The 16,542-nt window shown below is 46.1% G+C and overlaps 1 protein-coding gene across 2 annotated transcripts in view; it reads right to left on the bottom strand.

The window, feature by feature from the left end:
- Positions 1 to 5,469: 5,469 nt before the first annotated feature.
- The window catches only part of Kit (KIT proto-oncogene, receptor tyrosine kinase), a 77,788-nt gene continuing 66,715 nt past the window's right edge, over positions 5,470 to 16,542 (bottom strand). For both annotated transcript variants that reach the window (XM_032916255.1, XM_032916256.1), the window contains exons 14-21: positions 16,250 to 16,400; positions 14,408 to 14,496; positions 13,648 to 13,775; positions 12,520 to 12,642; positions 9,579 to 9,690; positions 9,369 to 9,468; positions 8,922 to 9,027; positions 5,470 to 7,847 (exon numbers count right to left, since the gene is read on the bottom strand). In XM_032916255.1, coding sequence (XP_032772146.1) covers positions 7,716 to 7,847; positions 8,922 to 9,027; positions 9,369 to 9,468; positions 9,579 to 9,690; positions 12,520 to 12,642; positions 13,648 to 13,775; positions 14,408 to 14,496; positions 16,250 to 16,400 — 941 coding nt within the window. In that variant the 3' untranslated portion in view covers positions 5,470 to 7,715. The remainder of the gene's footprint in view (positions 7,848 to 8,921; positions 9,028 to 9,368; positions 9,469 to 9,578; positions 9,691 to 12,519; positions 12,643 to 13,647; positions 13,776 to 14,407; positions 14,497 to 16,249; positions 16,401 to 16,542) is intronic.

The following is a 16,542-nucleotide window of genomic DNA, read 5'->3' as shown; positions in this document are numbered from 1 at the left end:
TGATGATAATTGTTAAATAAGTAAATAAATATTTTTGGATTTAAGAGTAGAATACTAGAGAATTCTTTCCAACTATATTACCATAGGTGTCCGGTTTAGGACAAGACAGCAAAGCCCTTGGAAACAGAACCTTTGTGTCTTAGAGCTGAGCAAGATTAAGTGGAGAGAATTGCAGGACGTAACACAGATGACAGTGTGTCGTAGGCACTACGGAAATGTCGTCACTGCTGATCATGAACAAGTCAACCCGTCTGTGGTCACTGTCATTCAAACCACCAGTAGACGTAGAAAGAGCCCAGAGACAACCCGTGAGCGAATCTGTGCGGTGAGAACCAAAGGTTCATTTCAGAAAACCAGAACAACTGACAACTACCTGATTAAAACCACAATACCACCTAACTGGATCATGGAAAGTTCCGGAACAACGGTAATCTAAAACCTGATCTCAGGGACTAAATGAGCAATAAAACCGTCAAATATACACATTGGCTTATTAGTTACACGTCAACGAAAGAACTAAAAGTATTTTTCAAAGGCCAGGAGCTGAAAGAGGATTCAGAAAATAAGAATAGGAAATGTGTTCCACGCAGCGCAGAATGTCAAGAAGAAAGTAAGTGTGAGGAACAGAGGGGAGATCAGGGGCATGCGCAGGACGAGAATCTCTACGATGCCTCAAAGTCCCAGAAGAAGGAAGGCAGGGCACGCACAAGTCAAAAAGAGCTGATAATTTACCAGCATTGATTAAAAGGGAGCAAGCAAAGTGCAGATAGATTAAAGAAATCCATTATATAAAAAGGAACTCAAGTTTGCATATATTATGATAAAGTATTAAAATCTAAAGATAAAGAGAAATTTAAAACAAAGATGTAAGTATCCTCAGAATAGACTGAGCTGACTTCTAAGCTTCTGTGTTGTGTGTGTGTGTGTGTGTGTGTGTGTGTGTGTGTGTGTGTGTGTGTGTGTGTGTGTGTGTGGGGGTGGTTGTACACTCTCAAGCACACGTGCACAGGTGCACATCATGTGCCCACGAATGAGTGTAGAGGCCCAAGGCTGATGTTGGTGTCTTTCTGTCAATTTCCACCTTGTTTTTTTAATATAGTGTCTGTCACAGAACCTGGAGTTCACCAATTCAGACATACCAGATAGCCATTAAACCCGAGAGACTCTCCTGCCTTTGCCTCTCTAGTGCTGAGATTACAGGCCTACAATGGCTCGCCTGGCTTTTATACTGGTGCTGGGATTTGAACTCCGGTCTTCATGTTTATGCTGCAAACACTTCCGGCCTCAGAGTGATCTCCGGACCTCATGAGTTGACTTCCCAATAGCAATGATAAAAACTGGGAGCAGGTGAAACAAACAATGCTCTCAAGGTCACCACCCTTCAGTACCAACGGGAGAACGCCAAGATCACACGTGAAGCAATTTAGACTAAGGAGCTTTGCCACGTGCAGGCCTTCACTCGGTAAAAATAAGAACAGAATTACTCCTCCGTCTTACCATAACTGAAACTGTTTCTCCTGTGGGCCGAATCTTGAATGTCTAGTGGTTAACTGAATACCATACCCAAATTAAAGTATAGAAACACAACCTGATTTAACATACCAACTGAACAGCACCAAGTCAAACGTGAAGTTTAGAACAATAAACAACTGAGAAAGATGATCTGAGATGATACTAGAAGAGTGAAATAGTGTAAACTGGGTTGGGAGACCCATCAGCAGGGAGAGAGAGAGAGAAGAGAGAGAGAGAGAGAGAGAGAGAGAGAGAGAGAGAGAGAGAGAGAGAGAGAGAGAGAGACAGAGAGAGACAGAGAGAGACAGAGACAGAGAGAGACAGAGAGACAGAGAGACAGAGACAGAGAGAGAGACAGAGAGAGAGACAGAGAGAGACAGAGAGACAGAGACAGAGAGAGAGAGAGAGACAAGGAGAGAGAGAGAGAGAGAGAGAGAGAGAGAGAGAGAGAAGAAGTCAAGCATCACCAGTAATCTTCTAGAAGACTGAAGAGAGTAGAACAGACCCTCTCAGCTCTTGCCACACCTGGACCTGTACTTTCCAGCCTCCAGAGTGCCACAGGCCTTTCCTCTCTGCCATCCTACAAGCCCTACCCTCCCTCTCTGTGGAGCAGCTGCTCAGGCCTCAGTAAGGGTTCTCAGCCTTCCCTCCTCCCTGCCTCAGGTGCAGTGAGGCCCCTTCTTAGGTCCAATTCTGGCCAGTTTCGTCTTGTTTTTCCTGGGACCATTTTCTCCCAGGTATCTCTCCTTCATTCATTCCCAACCGATGGGATATTTAATTATCTGTTTGAGAGTTATTAATTAACCATTTGTGGAACACTGTATTTACAGCCCTGGGGGTGGGGGTGGGGCTTTCAGTGGACGGCTGGCACTTCAGGAGCATGTCTCAAGAAAGTAGCAACTTGTTGACCTCTTTGGGGTGATTAGTCAGGCCAGTCTCCCTCAGGCCAAAGCAAGGATAAGGCTGGAGTTCCCACTGCACCTTGGCTGGACCAAAGAAGGGCTGGGATGGATGTCTTCGCAGGACATGAAAGTGAGAGCTGTCAGCCTGGGAAAATCTTAAGTATTTGCCATGACTAAAGTGAAGATTCAGATCTGGATGTAGATTACAGCTCCACAGACTGCTACGGGAGGAGTCTCCAGGAACTCATAACGTTTTGTGCTGGGACTTATTTATTTTATTTTGTCAACATCTGAGAAGAAGGAACCTCGATTGGGAAAATGTCCCTACTAGATTTGTCTGTAGGCAAGTCTGCGGAACATGTTTTTGGCTACTGATTGACAAGAAAGGCCCCAACCTCTTGTGGGCAGTCCCACTTCTGGGCAGGTGAATCTGGGGGGAGTGACCTATAAGAAAGCAAATTGAGCAAGCCAGGAGGAGCAGACAGTAGTACTACACAGCGTTCCTCCACGGTCTCGGAGTCGGTTCCTGCCTCCAGGTTCCTGACTAGACCTCCTTTCATGATGGACAACTGTAAGTGGAAATAAACTTTCCTCCCTGGGTCATGTTTTAGTCATGGTATTTTACCACAGCCCTTGAAAACCCCTCTAGAACCATCTTCCAAGGACTGCATGCTTTGATACTGTAAGGCAAGCACATGCCGGTGAGCGAGCGTGTGGTGTGGGTATTCTGTTGACTTTAAGACTAAAGTAGGGAGGCGGAGACAAGAGCAAGGCAGAACCGGTGGGAAGAGACAGAGCCACCAGAAGCATGGAATGTGGGAATTGAGAGGCAGCTTCCAACTAGATGGTTTTTGTTGGTCTTGAATGATGGGGACTTAGGAGACAGGAGACATGAGGGGCGAGATTGGCAGCAGAAAAGGAGGGGCATATTTCTGGGCTAGTGAACATGGGAATGAAGCCCGAATTACTGCCTATAAGGCTGGAATCTTGATAAGAGCATAGACATTCCAACGGCAAAGTCACCATATGCCAGGACTGTGAGTGCCTTTAGGACAGTGGTCCTCAACCTGTGTGTCACATCCCCCTCTGGGGGGTCAAGTGACCTTTTCACAGGGGTTACCTAAGATCATCAGAAACACACAGACATTTATATTACTATTCATAACAGTTGTGAAATTAGTTAAGAAGTTGCAACTAAAGTAATTTTATGGTTGGGGGTCACCACAACATGAGGAACTGTATTAAAGGGTCGCAGCCTTAGAAAGGTTGAGAGCCGCTGATTCAGGAGGAAGGTACTACCTGGAAGTGATTATTGAATCTCTCTGACTTGATCTGTCCTACCGCTTACCAAGCCGAATTTACCACTCGGATCATTGCCATTCCTGAGCTTTGTGTATGTGTAGGCATACAAGGGGGGTGGCTTTAAAGATTGTAGAACTACAAGACCTACACTTCAAGAGCCAATCAGCTCACACTCACGCAGCAGTAAATGCTAAAGACAGGGCTGACATCAAGATCTGAACTAAGTTTGAGCTTGAACGAGGGCCTGGGATAGTAGGGGAAATCAGGACGGGCTATTAACATGAACTCAACGACTTCCAAATCAAGATTTCAAACACAAGGGCTAAATGGCAGCGAAAGCGTTCCGCAAGAAAAGGCCTCTTTGTTCTGTGGTCAGTTAACATGCATTCCTGTTTGTAACAAGGCGGGGGCCATTGCTTGACTATCTTCCCAGTTACTGCTGTTTTGAGACCTTCCTGGCCACAAAAATTCTGATTTGAAAGGACTTGTCTTCATCAAAGCTCACCTCCCAACCTTCTTTCCCTTAGAGGACACTTGAGCTGAGCGGGTGTAGATGTCTATACAGGGGGTCAAGACTGATGGCCTTGGGGCTTCATCCCAGTGTGTGTATTTAGGTTTACGTGTGCTGAGTGTGCTGGCACACGCGTGTGGAGGCCAGAGGACAACCTCGGGTTACACCTTAGGCACAGTCCACTGTTTTTTCCAGCAACTTCTTTCACTGGCTAGGCCTTAACTATGACAAGGCTAGACTGGCTGGCCAGTAGCCCCATAACTCCTCCTCCACTTCCTCAGCATGGGAATTATAGGTATGTGTCAGATTTAAAACTGTGTGTTACCACACTAGGGATTTTCCCCTTCCTTCTTTCCTTCCTTCCCTTTTCCTTCCTCTTTCCTTCTTTCCTTCTTCCTTTTCTTTCCTTCCTTCCCTTTTCCTTCCTTCCTTCTTTCCTTCCTTCCTTCCTTCCTTCCTTCCTTCCTTCTTCCTTCCTTCCTTTTTTTCTTCCTTCCCCTTTTCCTTCCTTCTTCCTTTTTTCTTTCCTTCCTTCCTTCCAGGCTACATGGTCTAGGGAGGTACTTTTTCTCAGACAGTTCCAACGGTTTGATTGGTGCCCTCTGATTCCATGGGATGACCTAGTCACAGAACACTCTCTTCATATACCACAGGTCTCCGAGCAAGAGCACTAAACTGTTCCAGAAGCTAGGAAGACCAGAACTACGTCACCAGAGCCCTGATGGTGGGACAAGAGCATCTGTCTACTTCACCTCATCAGCTCACTTCAACCCCTACACCAGCAAGAACGTAAACGTCTCCAGCTCCCTGGTACAGCCTTGTTCGTTCGACTGCAGCTCATTTTCAGCCCATCTGTTTTAGGAGGAAACATGCTGCGTGCACTAGCTTGGACCTCACAGGAGTCTCTTATTTACTGTTTCCCAACAAGCAGTCACCTCCCGTGAATCAACCCAATGCTCATCATAGCTGTGTGGAAAACTCTCAAAATGTTTCCTCCATTTCTCAACTGAAACAGAGGCTCCGGGTTGTGAGGATAAAAAAAAACAAACAAAAAACAAAACAAACAAACAAACAAAAAACCCAAAAAACAAAACACTAAAATAGCACGTGCTAAAATTACTAATAAATGTCTATTGAGTTTTCAAGGATATGAATCCCAATGTGGCATGAGAATCCTTCATGTATTTCACACAAGTTGTGCACAAAACTTTGATCAAATGAGCCAGAAAACAAACAGAAAAATATATTTGATTTATATATTTACATTTTTATTAGAATTCTTCAGAACTGTCAACAGTTGGACAACATATCAGAAAAAACCCACGTGGAACACGACGTCTTTAAACTTGCACGGCTTATTATTTACACATAAAGTTACTGTATTTATAAAAAATATTTTCAGGGACTCATGGGGCTCAGGAATATTCAAAAGACATTATTGCTACATTTCAATATTTACAAAAAAAGCCACGTAATAATTCCAAACAGCAAGCAACTAAAAGAAACATCTGACATCTGATGTAAAAAAAAAATTATAAAAATATAAACTTTCAAGAATATCCAAGACAAAATTCTCAATGGTGTGCCCCTGAAGTACCTGACGTCCACAGTTAACAGCTATTCTCCTTAGTCGACACTGAAGCCAATAGGAATACAAAGAAATGTTTCAGACAGAGCACGGTTAAACGGTGACAGTCTCGTACGTGACAACACGACCCGAGAACCAGCTAACTTTGGAAAGGTGCAAGAGTGTAGCACTCCAGTGCAAACGATCACTTCCAGGTTAATGGCCACACGTCTCTAAGTGTGGGCTAAAGGATCCAGGGCAGGAGGGGGTGGGGAAGGCCGTGAAGGCAACATGCCTGAATCTTGTAGGACAACACATGAATGTTGCCAGGTACACGCTGGCCCCTTATGCCAGACAGTGGTCCCGGGCAACGCGGGGGATGACGAGGGAGCATCCAGGCCCCAGTCTACGGGGTACATGTTAACTATGTTTGCCTGGGATGCCAGCATTACGAAAGGTCTAAGGAATGGGTACAGTATGTTCACTAAGATAAGAGTGTTAAGTGCAGGAGGGTTTCAGATACATAGGGCCTTCCGCACTCCACTCCGCTAGCCTCTGTGGTGGCTTTGGGTAAACTCTTCTAGACAGCGAGCGCCATGCAGGGAAGCAGGAGAGAGACAGGAGCAGCGATGGGAGCTGCTCTATCACAGATCCTGGAGGAGGACCCTCCAGCATAACTCACCCACACGCATATACACACGCATGCACACACATACACACTCACATAGCTACCGGCCCGACGGATGTCCGGGACGCGCCTGTAAAAGGCTGAGTCTGACTTTCATTTCCTGCGAGGTGAGAATCCAAACCGGGACCCGCACTGTTTTCTCCATCCTGTGGGAATCACAGGTAAGACGGTAACCTTTTCAAACAGCATCATCTCTCTCTCGCCTGCAAAGCCACTCTGGCATGGGAGGCTTGTCCCGGAGCATCTACAGAGCGAGTACATTGTTGGCAAAGAGGTCTTATAAAGATTGTGCTTAGCAGTTACATTTTCCAAAAACAAGACAAAAAAACAAACAAACAAAACAAAACAAAAGGACAATCAAAAACCAAAACATTAACTGTTTCCTTCAAATTTGTATGGCTCTTAATTAAATCTATTCTTACATACAGCAGACCTAATGCCAGGGTTGTACACAGAAACTAAAGCTTGTGGGGGGATCCCCCGCTCCAAAGTATGAACGCATACAACGTACAGTGAGTATATACAAACGCTGGCTAGGGAGGAGGCCTTGTCTCCAATTCTACTCCCCAACAGCAGACTATTTAAAAACCAGGTCAGTTGTACAAAAGCCCGCGCGGCGGCCCAGAACAGAGCGTCTATGTCCATGCTTCCAGGGCTCGCGCCTTCTCAGCCTAGGTCTCGTTCTCAGCATGACCAGACTTCTTAGGCCTAGATGTTCTCATGTGTCCTCGGTTCTAATAATGGTCTACTTTCCACACACAGGGCTTGGGTTTCCCTTTCTAGTCTTGCTACATACATCTGCCCGTCATTATGGAAGGCTCTCTGGGCCAAAACGGGACTACTTCTAAACTCTTCAAATGAACTACTGGCCATACTTTTCAAACACACTCGGAGGAGCACTGTGAAGAACTCCGGGCATCCCCGTTCCACCCTACCCTTCCTCCTCTAAAGCAGGAGGCCTTCCGTTTACAGTAGGGGCTACTTTGCTAATGGGAAAATATATACATACGGTTCGGACCTTCGCGGTGGGATGGTGGCTAATGGCGAAAAGGAAAGGCCATCAGCCACTAAAGTGTGCTCATAAAAGGCAGAATCACAGTGGGGTTGGGGGTGGGGCGGGGATCCCGCTACCCTGGAGTAGGATGCAAGTCAAAGGAAAACAAAATAACCATCATAGAAGCCAGAAGAATGGGGTTGGAGACCACAGCAAAGCCCATCAGGCTCCGTTTCTACTCAGGCGTCCTCATGCACGAGAAGAGGCTGTGTGGAAGAGGTGCTGCTGCCGACGGAATTGACCCTCACAGAATGGTCCACCACCACGGGGTTCTCTGGGTTGGGGTTGCAGTTTGCTAAGTTGGAGTAAATCTGTGGAGAAAGAGCCCATGGTCAAACACAGCGGCTCTGTGACCAACCCAGCAAGCAGGGCCACCCACAGCTGCAGAATCCTCAAGACAAGGGGCTTGGCAAAGAAATAGTGGCCAAAACCAAGATTGGGCTTATACCTCAGTATCCCCCCATGAAAGTCATTTCACGAAAGAAACGTGAACAATGCTTGCAGTGTTTCTCTTTTGATGGGGTGTGTCTGAAAGCAAGCACTAGCTAGCCTGAGAGGAAGGTTTGCAGCTCCCTAAAGTCAACTGCAACCCAACTGCTGGTGTAATTTGCAGCAACGCCCAGGACTCTTCCAGAGGTCGCTTGTCAGGAATCAAAGCGCTTGGGTGGAAAACGATGTTTCATTCGAAATGTGCTTTGATGCCCTGCAGAGCAAGCATTAACTCAAAGGGATCAGTCGCGTGCTATTAGAAAAGAGAGTTCCCAGCCGATGGCTTGCCGGGGGAGGTGGGGGGCAGCTGAAATGGAGTCTAGTCCCAGTAAAGATGGCCAATTCCTCCTTAGAAGCAGAAGAGGAAATAATGGATTTAGCTCATTTCAGTCTCCACATCACTGGGAGGGATGTCCTAACTTCAAACAAGGCTTCTACACGGCTGAGCCCGTGGCGGCTGATTCTGGCTGTTTAAAGCTCACTTGACTGAGGTGGACAAGCCAGCCATCTTCTTCTGTGACTTTCATTTGAGTTCACCCCCACCCACCCAGGGTGAATGGCACTGCCACGTGAGGAGGAGACCAGACAGTCCCATGATCGACATTCCAGGGCTAGGAGGAAGCACGGCCAGGCCTTATGACAACATCTAATTCCACACAACTGAACACAAGCCCCTCCCCCATCGACATCTCGCTGGATTAGAACAGAAGCGGAGGTTGGGGGAGAGCGAAACAGAAAGAATGGGTGGGCTTCCATTTCCACTCTCGGAAGGAAGCCTAGCTTATAATTAAAGCCAGGGAGGTGGGAGAGATGGGTCCTTGTCCTTTGAAGCCTGAGGCCTATGACCACAAAATAAGGAGGACAGGGATTCTGGGCACGGCCTGTTTGTTACTCACATGTTTGGTGCTGTCTGAGATCTGCTTCTCAATGAGCTGAACAACCTGCTTGAATGTTGGCCTTTTCAGGGGGTCAGCATCCCAGCAAGTCTTCATGACTTCATACCTGCAAACCGGAGGTCGGGGTAGGGAACACTGTTAGTCACTCCCCGTGCCCTTAACCTGCTTTCTGCTGCCCAGCACGTGACAACTTCAATAACAAATCTGGGGCTCTGGGCCAGGATGTGCGAAGTGACATACGGAGAATAAAACCCCATGTGTGAGAGATACTGTCAAAAGCTTCTGTGCTATCGGTGACAAGAGATTATGAATAGAACCACAGCCGTGACATTTGAGCGGGGTGGCCGAAGGAACCAAGTGACATTTCAAACTGGGCTAGCCAAAGACGGTCAACATTTCTGTCTTTCAAAAGGACGTTATCGGAAGGAAAGGCGTGTGGGCCCTTACATTGCGGCAGGCGCGTGCTCTGGGCTGAGCATCCGGAAACCTTCCTTGATCATCTTGTAAAACTTGGAATCGACCGGCATCCCTGGGTAGGGGCTGCTTCCTGGGGTAGAGAGAGGTGGCAAATCAATGTCGGTCTGAGAGGACAAGATACCACGGAAACCTCCAGAAACTTTTGGACAATGAGGTCATCTTGGATAAGGCACATTTTACCTAGAGAGAATAGCTCCCAAAGGAAAATCCCATAGGACCAGACGTCACTTTCAAATGTGTACACGCAGTTGAAAATGCTCTCCGGTGCCATCCACTTCACGGGCAGCCGTGCCTAGGAGGAAACACAGCAAATTAAACCAGTTAATGAAGACGCTCAATAGACAAGATGGACAGCATTCCTGCAGGTGTGGATCTGGCTGGAGGGCAGGGGTGAGTCCCACTTAACAAGACTTGTAGCCTTCGTGACCTCCAGCCACTTCCCCTACTTATAATTCACAGTTCTAATATCTCCCTTTCAAAATAGGGGCGTTGAGTCAGTATAGAACAGTAAACCAAGAACAGAGAAGCCCACGGGTTCTAACCTTCCTTCCAATAATGTCCTGGAACAATGAGGAGACTTAGTGTGTTGATCTTCCTTTTTTGCCGACAACATATATGGCTTCTTCCAACTAGAACTACATTTCCCAGCCTCCTTTGCAGCAAGCTATAGTCAGACCACTTAGTTTTAGCTGCTAAGATCTAAATTTTATGCAGTGGCATGAGAAAAACAAACGAGGTCCTCTTTCTTGTCGCATCCCTTCATGCATCTGCTTTAGACCTTGAAGGCTAGCTGTCAATCTGGTCATCTTTGACCAGGATGAGGAGGCCACATGCAGGAATGACAAAATACGGAGAGGTAGAGGGGATTCAGTGCTAAGTTTTTTGTTGTGGAATTCTCTGCCTGGCCTGCAATCTCTTCCCGTTCACTCTTGGACCCCTGCCAAGTGCACCCTTCACTACCCCTCACACACCTACTAGAGAAGTTACCTAAAGGCGAATAAGCCATGCTCAGAACCATCTTTTGCAAAACAAAAATAACTTCAAATACCGGGAGTTGTTTCATGGGACAAATGAGGCAATGCAGGAAGAAAGATGCCTAGCAAAGTCCAACTCACTAATATTTACCCAGACAGGCAGGCACTGATGAGCTGTGTGTGTGTGTGTGTGTGTGTGTGGGGGTGTGTGTGTGTGTGTGTGTGTGTGTGTGTGTGTAGGAGGGAGTAGCTGGTGCTTATGTCAGGAGACATTGAGTCAGGCCAAGTTTACTAGGGCCTCTTACAGTCTATCAGGATTTCTGGATATTAATCTGTCACACGAGGCGGAATCAATCCTTTAAATCCGTTTACGACTGAACACTAAGAAGAGAGCCCTTCTAGGGCTGGAGTTATTTTAGCGTGGGGGGTGGGGTGAGGGAGGGGATGATTCACCAACTATAAAAACCATCTCCTATCCATCCCCAGATTTTATGCTGCATTCTCAACTGGAGTGCTAAGCTAGTCTTGAATTCAAGGGGCCTGGGTATCTAAACGTTAACCTCTAAGTCTAGCATTTTCTAAAATTAGAAAAAGCGGCTAAAGAGGCTTGGAGACTTGTCCGCCACAGTCAAGAGACTTCACATCTGATCACAGCATTTACAGGAATTACAAAATGAAAACTTTCATTCGCCGTCCCTTTGAAATCACAACAGCTTCTATGATATGTTGTCCTAAATGTGTGCATTGTCTACCATCAAATTTGCTTTTCGTTCAGCATATCTGCTTTTCTTGGTTAAATATAAGCATTCCATTCATTGGACATGGTATTCTGACAACGGGCACATGGGCCCATAGACTCAGAGCCCAGTGTGGAAAATATTTAAGAATTCTCGATTCTCCGAAAGAACTTTCAGAGAACAAAGGGACTTTACAACGACCACACTTAAAATTCCACGCTGCTCTCAAGGTCACGCACAGTTCCTTGCTTGAAACTTTCTCAAATTATTGGCCAGTTCGACTGCTTGACTTGTCTACTACAGAATGAGCCAGGAAGGTACTGGGTGGGGCACAGCCTCCGTCCTGATGGTTTGGATTTCAAAACACAAAGGGTCCGGGCCCTGTTCTGAGAACTCTTGCCCCATAAAACCCCTCCAAGTGCTGAGTCAGCCCCGCTCCCGTGAAACGGGACCAGGTCAGAGCTCAGCCAGCCTGGGCCCAGACACTTCCTTCCTTATCTTGCTCCTTTATCCTGAATACCAAAACATTTCCCAGCTGCCTTCAAATATTAAGCCAGGAAGTTGATTTCATCAAATCTCCTGGGGGGAAAAAAAAATCTGACCCTGACAGCCTTTCCGGAACCATATGATGGGGCAGGACATAAAGCCGGTAATACCCTTACAAAACCAAATCGTGCACAGCCTGCCGACAGAGGTGCCACGGAGATGAACGAGAAGGAAGTCTGCTATCACGACGGACACAAAAATGGACCTCCAGGAATAAATATGGACTGGGGGCGGAGGGGATGCAGCTAAGAATATATATCTAGGAGGTTATGGCCTTCCGTACCCATTGGCCCCTGCTGGCTAGCTATCTCAGATATACATCACTAAAATATACCTTAGTTTCTCCTGCTAGAAAAATTGGAAGATGACGTGTTCAAAGGCACGAGGCTGGTGATGAAGCACAACCCTTTGAAAAATCCACTGTGTCCCACAAACCAACCATTACTTATGAATCTACTTAACAGCCCTATATTAACTATAAGACCCAGCATCTGAGCAGCGCATACTCTGTCTTAGACTACAGCCATTTGCACATGGTATTTCAATGGTGTGGGGTGGGGTGGGGTGGGGTGGGGGTGGGGGGAGCCCACCGAGACCTTCAGGTCTACATTTGTTACAATTGAGCAAAGTCAAATTCATTGCTAGTCTCAGGTTGTAATAATGCAGGCCCCCTAACTACCCAGTCATAACTAAAAACTCTACTGGCAAACACCAGTGGCCGTGATGTCCTGTGAAAATTTCACTAAAACTCGTGAGATTGCTAGGTAGGAGTTGGGGTGAGATGATCATAGAAAAACCATTTAGAGTCAAAACCGGACACCACAGCATCCCACGCAGACTCGGGAGACGGAGGCCGGCACTCACGTTTCCTTTTACCACGTAATTCGAATCATTCCTGATGTCTCTGGCTAGGCCGAAATCGCAAATCTTTGTGATCCGCCCGTGAGTGAGGAGGATATTCCTGGCTGCCAAATCTCTGTGAATACACTGTTGGGGGAGAAGAGGGGAAAAAAACGACAACGGCCATTCATCTCGGCTCCCCGCGAGAAGATTTTAATACTGCGATGGTGTTTACATAAAAAAAGAAAAACCTTTTGTTTTAAAGTATTTAGTACACCGAAAATAAAAATTATGCCGCACATGATATTCCCATTTGCGTTTTTACAAATCGGGACTTTAATGACTGTAATTGCTTTCCAACCCAATTCTAATAAACGTCTTTCTCCCCTCCTTCCATTCATAGGAAAATGTATTATAAATAGTCAAATCGAATTTCTAAAATGCAAGTTCATTTTGTATGCATCTCTTTGAACGTCCTCTCCTAAAAAAAAAAAAGGTTCATAGACGCCTTCTCCCAAGGACACAAGGAAGAGGGTCTTTTATGTCAGCCTGTCTTCAGTTTGGTAATTACCTGGGAATGTCACCAGAGGAGCCTCTGTGACCTCACTCTTGGCCCCATCTTCCTCCTGGGACACACATCCATCCCTTCCGGAATCACGTGCTGTCCACCCCTCTCTTCCCACCTCCCTTCTCTTCCTAACTGCCCCTTGCTCTCTCTGACCTCTTCTTACTTCCTGATGCTCCCTGAGTCACATTCACAGTCTGTGGGTCTCACCAGGCACCGTAACAGTGAGGCACACTCCTGGCACCCCCCCCCTTCTCTGATAAAACCACGATCCTTCTATTTTTCTAGAAGCACATCCTACATCTTGAAGCCAACGCTTTAAATGAATTCGCTGCATATAAAAGAATATTCATGGAGGCTCATTTAGATAGGTTTGCACTTTTAAGCTTATAAATTAGAGCAGGAATTCCAAAGAGACAGCAGTTGGAACGTGGAGAAACGAGATTTCCTCTGCTTTTGGTTACCACACTTCAAAATGACACTCTGAATTCTAACTAGGACTACGAAATGTTCAAGGCTTAAAGAAAAAAAAAGGGGGGGAAGGGGGTGACTCTGTGCCTCCTCTCGTGAGACTCGCTGCCACTTACGTTCTTGGAGGCGAGGAACGCCATGCCCTTGGCCACCTGGTAGGAAAAGCTCAGCAAATCTTCCAGGTCCAGAGCCAGCTCGTCATCTTCCATGATGGCAGGAGTCACATCTCTTTCTATATACGAGTCTATTAGGGAGACGGCAAGCAAAACGGAAACCCAAAATGCAAAACAAAAACCAAAAATAATCGATTGATCGATCAATCAATCAACCAACCAAACAAGCCACCAATCAATCAATCAAACCATCAATCAATCAATCAATCAAACCATCAATCAAACAAACAAACAAGCCCTTAATGGTAAGGAGAGGAGAGAAGCAGCCGCCGCATGGGAAGCTAGCAGTGGACAAGCTATGTGAACTCCTCCTGAGCCAGTCACCTCCTCGGGAAGGAACAAAAGTGGACATTGAATCACAAAGCTAATAGCTATCTGATAATCCCCGGCTGGGTTCCAGAAACCTTAGGATGATGGTGGGTCTATCTTCAGAATCTCACAAATGTAACAGTGAGATATTAGATTAAAGACGTGTGCTTTTGCCTGAGTCGTCTACTTGTGAACCTTAACTGCCACAGCCATTTGCTTCTTCCTGAGATGCCGTACTCACTTCAGTTGGTGGGAAAGAGGCAAAATCCCTGTCCCATGTTTCTTTGAACTCAGTACCTGACCCCCTAGCCCTTCTCCCTGAGACAAGATAAGGAATGAGGTTTGATTACAACCCCTGCAGTCGGGCTGCACTGGCTGCTTGGTGGGTACCCACCTATTCTTGCGGATCTCCTTTTGTCTGTCTTGGTTGGTACGACATAGGAAACGCCAGGCTTCATGTCCATGTACTCGTTTGAGCTGTCACTGCAGGAGAGATATGGGGCCTGCGTCAGAACTGAAGAGACCAGAGCTGCAAAGGGTGTGGGGCCATGGCGCCGATGGGCCAGGCTCCAGCTTTCACCCGATTCGCCGTAGAGCAGACTGACTTTAGGGAAAGAAAAGTAACCCAAGTGTTGAATGAAGTTTCAAAATCGGGTTCTGTGAGATCTGAGCATTTGCCATTCAATGTTAAGGTCCAATTCTCAGGAATGAGAAGAGTCCTATCCCCCGCTATCATGGATTTATTTAATGGGGGAAAACAGAGCTAAAAAATGTTACCTCAGGTTACTTCAGACTCTAAATTAGCCCCTACTCAGACAAGTGGAGAGTCAACAGGCACTTCCAAGACATGTGAGAGGGGAGATGGTTAAAATATATCGACTAAGGGAAGAAGGTTTGAAAAAAACCAAGTTTGGTTCAGATAAACACCAATAATTTGGATGATTTTCTAGACCATCTGGACCTCTTGAATCTGCAACATTTGGCTGGAGACTCTTCAAGATTTCTAGTACTTCCTGCCTCTGATTAGCATAGAAACACCATGACAACAACCTCCTTCAGAGCGTGCTGGTGGCTCCAAACCCATATGGGATCCCAAAGCGCAAAGAACATCACACAGGACGGCCCGATTCAGGCCATTACTTCAGAAAGTTAAACAACAAAAAAACAACAAAAAACCAAAACCTCCCCAACGAGGCTCCTGCCTCCATGTGAAGCGTCTGTGCTCAAGATCAACTAACAAAAGGTGAGCTCTGCGGCGTTTTAGTACAGCATTAAACAACTCGAGTTTACAGGGCTAAAATGAAAATACTTCCCCTGGGGCTTTAAACTTCAGTGGTGGGGAAGGCTACCCGAGGTATTTACTGGTAATAATAATATAATATAATATGATAATAGCCCATGGGTATTTACTGAGGCCTCCTTGGAAGCCTGGATTTAATGCTTCAGAAGACCAAAATCCCCGCCATTTAAAAATAGGGTACAGTTCCTATGGCATTTGATGATTTTAGTTTCTGGTGCTGGGATTTGAACCTGGGGTTTAGAGTCAACATGAAATGGAGGTTAGTATCCACTGGCCAATTAAGCAGTATAAAACACAAGGGGGCGATTTTGATGTCCACTGAAGGACCTCAAGCAGACTTGGGAAGAAAGGCTGGACAAGCCAGAGCAGAGGTTTCTACTCTGGATGTACATCAAACTAGGGCACTTCCTCTAAGGCACTGAAAGCCGCGCAGACATCATCCTTGGTGTCATGGCCCGTGAGAACGATGTTGACGAGGTCCATTCAACCAACGTTCTTCAATAGCGATGTCTTTATAATGCAGTAAGACGTTGGGAGCACGGGGCATGGGGACACCAAAATGATGCTGATAACTTGAAGTCTACATATGCTCGGTGTTCTTGGCCAGTCTGCAGTCTCCAGGACTTACTGACCATGTGGGTAGCCTTTACCCTCTTCCCTATAAGTAGTTACACAGCCAGTTCCATAGGACTAAGGCTTAGGCAAGGACAGAGACACACACTTAAAAGAAATCAGTGAAAAAAATCTCAATTTGAATCTTCAAGGGTACTATCTGAACTTCCAAAATAGTTAATCACATTTAAATAATTTAATAATTCTGATTTCACACCTAGGAGTACCTCTGCTCATTTTTTAAAGAATCAGCCTTGATTGCAAACCCTTATGACCCCATGAACTGCCTGTCAACAGCTGACTATTTATGCAAATCAGCCTTACCAGGAAGACTCCTTTGAATGCAGAAGGTTCTTATAAAGTGCGGCGTCTGCCTGTTCTTCTTGCTTTGAGAAAATAAACGAGTCACGCTTTCTTCTCAAGAAATTCAAAAGATCACCATAGCAACAGTATTCTGTAATGACCAGGGTGGGCCCTATGAGGATATAAGAAAACGTTAGGTACAAGCAAGATAGACTATAGATAGATAACCCTGCCTACCGTAGCAATATCCAAGGGTGAGCGTGGCCATTACCATCCATCTTCAGTGGCTAAGCCTTCTTAGTCCCAACATAATT

This window comes from Rattus rattus, chromosome 11 (genome assembly GCF_011064425.1).
Source record: "Rattus rattus isolate New Zealand chromosome 11, Rrattus_CSIRO_v1, whole genome shotgun sequence".
Classification (NCBI taxonomy): domain Eukaryota; kingdom Metazoa; phylum Chordata; class Mammalia; order Rodentia; family Muridae; genus Rattus; species Rattus rattus.
The sequence above is the reverse complement of the archived record's forward strand: the minus strand, read 5'-3'. Positions and strand labels throughout refer to the sequence as shown.